Raw genomic sequence first — 7,072 nt, 5'->3', positions numbered from 1 at the left:
TTGTTGTTGTGGGGGTTGTGGTTGGAGTTGTGGTAGCGGGAGTTGTGGTTGTGGTGGTGGGGGTTGTGGTTGTAGTTGTGGGAGCCATAGTTGTTGGAGTGTTTGTTGTGGTAGTGGGAGTTGTGGTTGTAGTTGTGGGAGCCATAGTTGTTGGAGTGTTTGTTGTGGTAGTGGGGGTTGTGGTTGGAGTTGTTGTTGTGGGCATTGTAGTTGTGGTAGTTGGTGTGGTTGTAGTAGTTGTGGGTGTTGTGGTAACAGGAGTGGTTGTTGTTGTAGCGGAAGTGGTTGTTGTGGTAGTGAGAATTGTAGTTGTGGATGTTGGAGTGGTAGCAGGAGTTGTAGTGGTTGTTGTAGATTGTATGGTTGTTGGTATCATTGTATACAAAGGTTGTGTGGTTGTTAAAGTTTGTGTTGTTGTGGGAGTTATTATTGTCGTGGTAATAGTATTTGGAGTAAGTATTAGATCATTCAGATGACTAATGAAGGGGCTGTCACTCTGGTTACAGAATTTTCCATCAAAGTCGTCCAGGTCCAGGGACCATACCACGGCTCCTCCAAAGTTCTTTTCTCTGAGGTAACTGACCTGGAAGGTTACATCAAATTGTTAGAGACTGAGATTAAACTGCCTTAAACCGTCGATATTTCACCATCAATGAATGTTTACCTTAGTACCAAGACTTTCTCTGTTGTCAAATCCCACCCACTGGTTTTCTGTTACAGCATACGGAACCATTTGGTCAGTAATTAGCTGCACAGTAGCTCCTTCAGTGTAGAGACAGGTCTGCAACAAAAGAGTAATAATTATTTACTCTGAAGGAAGAGTGGTGAACTGTCACAGGTGTGTCCTCGCCCATAACCCCTTGACTAATGTTATTATTTCAGCTTCATTGTGACCCTAAAAAGGATGAGGTGGTAGAAGATAAACAAATATATGTTGTTCTACCTCATAATAGGCCCAAAATCCATCTTCACCAGTGTAGCAACCTTCTTCACCAGCACCATTGGCAGGTGCTCCAACATCAGTAGATAAGGAAGAAAGGTTAAATGCTCGCCCGTATGCTGCTAGTCCTAAATTCAGCAGTGGTGCAGGTGCTCCTTGGTCCATCCAGTACTGCATGGCTGAGTCCTTAAATTTTAGTTAATGTATTAAGTTAGCAGACAATTTAAATTTCAAAGTGGATGTAAAGAATGTGTAGGAGTGAACTGAAAATATTTACAGTGTTGGAATAAATCTGGTCTCCAGTATCTTGAGAACCTCTGTATAGGGGGCTGTGATGTCCTGTGACACCTTCCCAGGGACCATGGAAGTCAAAGGTAAGGACATTAATGAAGTCCAGGCTCCTGTCAGAGTTAAGAAGGGCATGAATATTAAATGTTAGGATCTTAGAAAACTTTTATGGAAAACTGTTAGGTCCAAAAGTAAATTTACGCTGAAATCTCTGCCACTTCATAACCAGCATCGATGGCATCTTTCTCAGGTGAGACACTGGCAGTGATTAATAATCTGTCATTCCCAGTTGAAATCGCCTCAGATTGAAACCCATCTTTAAGATCCTGAAAACCAATACAAAAATGAATCAGTTAAATCAGGTCATCAACTATATTTTCTAGGCAGAAACCTTGAGGGCTGGACACTCAAATGAAATGAAAAAAATTACATTTTTGTCTAACATTATTTGTTGATGATCACATTATAAACCAAAGGTATGTGTTGGATGACCAGGTCTCTTTCTGTTTAAGTAAAACGACGTGGGAAACATTTAAACATGTTTAAGTGACATTTAAAAGTACAGTAGTTGTGAATTATGTCTAGATTAAGAAAATAAATACATAGAATTGCAAATAGTAACCAAAGACTCCATCTGTGGGTGGGTGGATTGATAAGGTGTTGGGTAAACCCTTGATTGGGATGTAGGCAAAATATGATTTTACGTGCAGAGCCTTTGAAAATCCAAACATATGAGAATGTGGGACAACCTTTTTAATTTGCAATAACACTGAAAAAAAATTCCTGGTCAATCCCTCGCTCTCACTCTATATACATATCTAACAGACACAGAACTAGGCCTGACCTGGCATAAAGAGGTAAATCCCTGCTTGTCCAATACTGATTCTGGAAACCTCCAGTCAATGTTGAGACCATCAAAACCATATTGTCGTAGTAGTTCGATTGCAGACTGGATGAATGCTTGTCTTTGTTGCACTGATCCTACCATTCCACTGAATCTTAAAACAAATAAAAGGAAAGGTGCTTTATTTTATTATATATTTTTTTAATTTTATGTAAAATATATTCACAATTTAGATGCATTCCAACAAGTGTTACTTTAATTTAAAACTAGCATAGGTGTTCTTAGCAGTAGTTGGAGATTGACCTTATCTTCAAAGGAAGATATGTAAAGAAGTAGCTACTGTATAGTTATTTTAGTAATACATTTTTTTAAAGTCATACCAGATCTTTTTGACTTTTCCTGTATAATCAATTACATGTTTTAAATGTCAAGTTGTTATTTGTTATAGGTCATATCAGAGATTCTTTTTCAACAATTGAGTATATTTAAAGCGTATAAGCATATAAAGTGCAGATCCAAAATTCAGCAAGATAACATGTCGAAAAAATGTTTCGATGTTGAGAGAATGTCTGTATCGTATCAAACTTACTTTTGTTTGTTAAAGGTGATACCACCAACTGAGAGAAGGGTTTTCAGCTCTTGGTTGCTGTGGAAGATTTAGTATTAAGGATTAGAACATCCAATCACACACAGGCATGCAGTCTTTAAGAATGCAAATATTATTGAGATCCAAAGGTCTGACCTGGTCTTGAGTTCATTAAATGAATGGTAGCGTGGTATGTCAGCTGCACTTGTCGGGACCAGCTCATTGTCAGTATTAATGTCGGAGAAGGCGTAAATCAGATGGGTACATTTGTATGGATCGATGTCTGAAACTGTGAACTTTCCATCGGCGGCCCTTTCCTCGGCTAAGCTGTTATAGTAACATACCAGTCTGGAGGAAGATGCTGGATATGGAAACACATTCATGTCAATATACATGAATATTTAAGCTTGGTTAATGACTGTCTATAGTTAACTTACAAATGTTTTTTTTCTTTTCTAGAAAGATAGATAGATGTATACCGATGTCTCTTTATTGCAGTCTGATAGAAAATGTTCCACCATGAGTTAACACAGAGGTGCTAGTTATTCGCTGTTCTTTTAAAAATGCGAATTTGTAATACTGCAGTTTTAAATTGGTTCACATACATAATAAATGTATGTGAATGTGCATATCATATATGTACATATGTGTATATATGTATATATAAATAAATGAAAGGTAAAACCTAGAAAAAATCCTTATTGTTAAAATAGAAAGAACACAATCATTTAAAATGAAGTATAGCGCAACATCATCTCCATAAACATATATATACCACACATATATACGCTGTTCATGTGTATATTTATCAATACCGTGGTAAATATTGACATGGAAATTTGAAGAATTCTTGAATAAATGTAATGAACTTACCAAAGCTGACAAAGAGCAACGTGAACCCTTAAAAAAAAAAAAGGTCAGTACGAGTTAAAAATAAGTATTTATGTTTATTTATAATGTATGCCATTGTTGAGTGAGTCTTACCTAGGTGTAGAATAAGGCAACACATTTTGTTACTGTAGGAATCACAAAGAAATAATAATTTAATACAAGAAATGGCTGTCTTGACAAAAATAAATTTTCAACAGGTCTTTTGGGGAAAATGCACCAATGTATCGGATGTCTCCAGTGGAGTCCATGTCAATGAAGACATTACGACACTAAAGATAGTTTAAGTGGTATATATGAATAAATATTTTTAGTTTGCTTTCATAAATTTAAATACACACTGCTTTTACTTTGTTTTGCATATTTGATCACACAAAGTAGCAAAGTGTAAGCCCCTTTATTAAAAAAAATAAATCTTATTATCATAATCAATTTTGATTCACCATCAAAATGGGGACCTTGAGTCAACAAAGATGACCAGGAAACCAAAGTGGACATCTTTTTACAAGGGGGTGTGGTGGGGTGGGGCCATGGCTGCAGTTTTCAGGACTAGATTAAACATGTTTTAACATTAACAGAACAGCTTCCATATAATTCCAGTGTGTGACGACATAGTTATACGACAGGGATTGCATGGTGTCTGCATGGAATCTTAATTAGATAATATTTGTAAAAATCTTGCTCTGCTGGTTGGCTGGCATTGCAAATACTTAGCCTAGCTTGTAGCAAAAAACATTTCTTACTGCTAAGGAATGCTCACAAGTAAAACAAAAGCAGCGGCTGTTGTTCATAATTCTTTGACTTACGTTTTAAGTCAATAGCACAAAGCCAAAGCCACACATACACACTCACAAAACAGAAAAATTCACATATGAAATTATGTATAAATATGTTTGTGTGTTACTGTTTGGTTAAACTTTTTGTTTTTGTTTTTCAAAAGCAGACAACAACACATTGTTAAACGAGAAACAGATTGTAGGCATAGCCTTGAAGTTATCTGTGTTCCCTAAGTGACCAAATATCATATATATATATATATATATATAAATACACTGAAATACTCCAATATTTCATTTCATGATGCTCAATCAATCAACGTTTTCTTGCATTAGGATAGAACAAAAACGAAACCTGTTTGCACCTCTAGAACAAACTTTGCATTTAAACAACTCTACAATGACAGGAAAAAGATATCGGAATATGTTGTACCTGTATATTAATCTCACAGATTCGTATCGCCAGTCAAACAAATAACACAAATAAAAACAATAGGCCTCATGCTAAAGACAATGCTTATTGTAAGGTCAGTAAACAGGCCCACTTCCCCCTCTGAACATATGAATATTAGCAGCAGTTCTGTTGAAATAGGGAACTGGTAAAAATATAATTCAAAACAAGTCAATACTTACATGGATAAGGACAGAACGAAACGCATACACTCTCCACAATGGCAGGTGAACGACTGACAGGTCACAATGTTAATTGAATAAGTAGAACCATGGGTGTGGTAAATAACCTGGGTGTGGATAAGGAATGTCAAAGATAATTACAGGCCTCGATTAGAGGAAGAAGAAGCAAGAAAAGAAAGTAATCCCTTGTCAAGTACTTTCATAATAGTGCACCAGAAGTTTATTGGTCAGAGATTTCACATTTAAAGTTTTAAGATTTTAAGAAAATTATATTGTACTTTCTGTTCGCTCACAGTATTCTCGTACTGTTACCCTTTTAAAATACTAATTTACTGAAAAGAACACAGAGAATTGGAAGTAGACCACCAGCCCTACCAGGACCAAAGAAGTCGGGTTAAACACTTGGACCATGTAGATGAATTGAACGTAGCTAATGAGTCCCAAACTGTGGTTCCGCAGGGAAGCCAAAAAGAACTGTATTCAATTCAATGGTAACCTTATCTGTTCAATTCTCATCAGATTTCAATCTATGTAAATGTTTCCAAGAAGAGTTTGTAGCCACTTGTTTTAGATCTGAAAATAATGACTAGACAAAAACCAAACTAAAACCCTCTCAAAAGGTGTGTTGTTGCAGTTAGCCTCTGTGTATATCTGTTTGTGCTCCTGTTTGTTGTGTGGATGTGAATTCACCCTCTGTAGACTTGGGTTCTATCCCACAATAATATCTCAATAAGTTTCTCTGTAGACAAAATTCACCAATCTGACGTGTGCTCTATCCAAGAAGACCTGAAACTACTTTTTTAAAAGAATTCCTGCTTTCAGGAAGATGTTTATTATTGAACTTTTAATAATATTACTTCTGCAACAGGTGCTCTACTTTAAGTATTTCCTGATGGTTGTAAAAGGCATTTGGAGTGCATTTTAAGACTTAAAAAAAGAAAATAAAAATTGAGAAGGTAGGGATATGTTTTTTTTTTTTTTAATATTGCTGCCTTAAGTTAAGTTTCACAAACAATTGCTTTTTAAAACCTGTTTTTTTTAAATACTGCTGCCTTAAGTTAATGGATCTCAAATTTTCACAAACAATTGCTTTTTAAAACCTTTTGGACGCCAATGAACATGCACCTTTTAGTAAATAATCTTTGGGGTGATACCTGCAAAAGTCTTGGGTCTAGACCGAGCTCTACAGCTGAAAAATATTGTAAAATGCAACAAAAATCAGCCCGGTGTCCAGTATTTTCATGAACTGAACACATTAAAAAAAAATGCAAATTAGTAATTTCACGACGGTTTCACTGACAGCAGAGGGGTTTGAATTATTATTATTTATTTATTTTACAGACTTTTGACATCACCTCACACTGATCGTATGGATCTTCAATCCTACCTGACATGTACAATATGTACGTCAAAGGGCAGTGACCCATAGGCTATAAATAAAAACTGAGAATAAGCACAGCAATTAGCTGAAGTGACCAACAGCTGCATCATCCTCATGATTGCGTTGTTATGTAGGGAACATCTAATTACACACTGGATAATGAAGTGGTAAGAACATTGGCACACCCACAGGTGAGCTATGATAACAAAAGAAAGTTTTGGCTTACATGACATGTAGTGTGGTCATGTTACATGTGTCTGTGAAAACACACATGGCACACACACGCGACCAGTGTAAAAACACAAGCCTGCCACTGTGACCTTTCTACCTCATCTTACCAAATCTCCACCGAGGTCAAAAGAGAAAACTCGGGCTCTTCTGGAATGAACTATTATGAGATCTAAGTAGTTATTGGCAGCTTGTGATATCCTGGTGAACTGTTCAGGGTGAACATTACCTTCGCCTGTTGACTCCCTGGAATTTGGTACAAACTACTTCACAACCCAAGCAGTAGAAAAAAAAAAGAATAAAAAAAACATCTGGTAGTACTTGTACTTTTATGTAGAGTATCTTTTGTGTACTTTTACGTCTGCCAAATATTAGAGTCAAAGTCAGATGAATGGGTCTGATCTGGGACACCTTAAACCTCTGTTTAACCAGGAAGGGAAAATTAGGAACGGTTTTATTTGGAGCTATTGTTTACCATCAAAAATAACAAAAAAATAAAACTACATTC

At 36.2% G+C, this 7,072-nt stretch overlaps 1 protein-coding gene across 1 annotated transcript in view; it reads right to left on the bottom strand.

Moving 5' to 3' along the window:
- Positions 1-5,007, bottom strand: part of LOC103385356 (chitinase-3-like protein 1) — a 9,323-nt gene extending 4,316 nt beyond the window's left edge. The window contains exons 1-11 of the mRNA XM_008319218.2: positions 4,956-5,007; positions 3,643-3,674; positions 3,532-3,558; positions 2,815-3,019; positions 2,662-2,718; positions 2,073-2,226; positions 1,430-1,554; positions 1,218-1,341; positions 944-1,126; positions 665-781; positions 38-583 (exon numbers count right to left, since the gene is read on the bottom strand). Coding sequence (XP_008317440.1) covers positions 38-583; positions 665-781; positions 944-1,126; positions 1,218-1,341; positions 1,430-1,554; positions 2,073-2,226; positions 2,662-2,718; positions 2,815-3,019; positions 3,532-3,558; positions 3,643-3,674; positions 4,956-4,981 — 1,596 coding nt within the window. The 5' untranslated portion in view covers positions 4,982-5,007. The remainder of the gene's footprint in view (positions 1-37; positions 584-664; positions 782-943; positions 1,127-1,217; positions 1,342-1,429; positions 1,555-2,072; positions 2,227-2,661; positions 2,719-2,814; positions 3,020-3,531; positions 3,559-3,642; positions 3,675-4,955) is intronic.
- Positions 5,008-7,072: the final 2,065 nt, after the last annotated feature.

This window comes from Cynoglossus semilaevis, chromosome 10, assembly GCF_000523025.1.
Source record: "Cynoglossus semilaevis isolate Cse_v1.0 chromosome 10, Cse_v1.0, whole genome shotgun sequence".
Classification (NCBI taxonomy): Eukaryota; Metazoa; Chordata; class Actinopteri; order Pleuronectiformes; family Cynoglossidae; genus Cynoglossus; species Cynoglossus semilaevis.
This window is presented reverse-complemented; position numbering and strand designations above follow the sequence as displayed.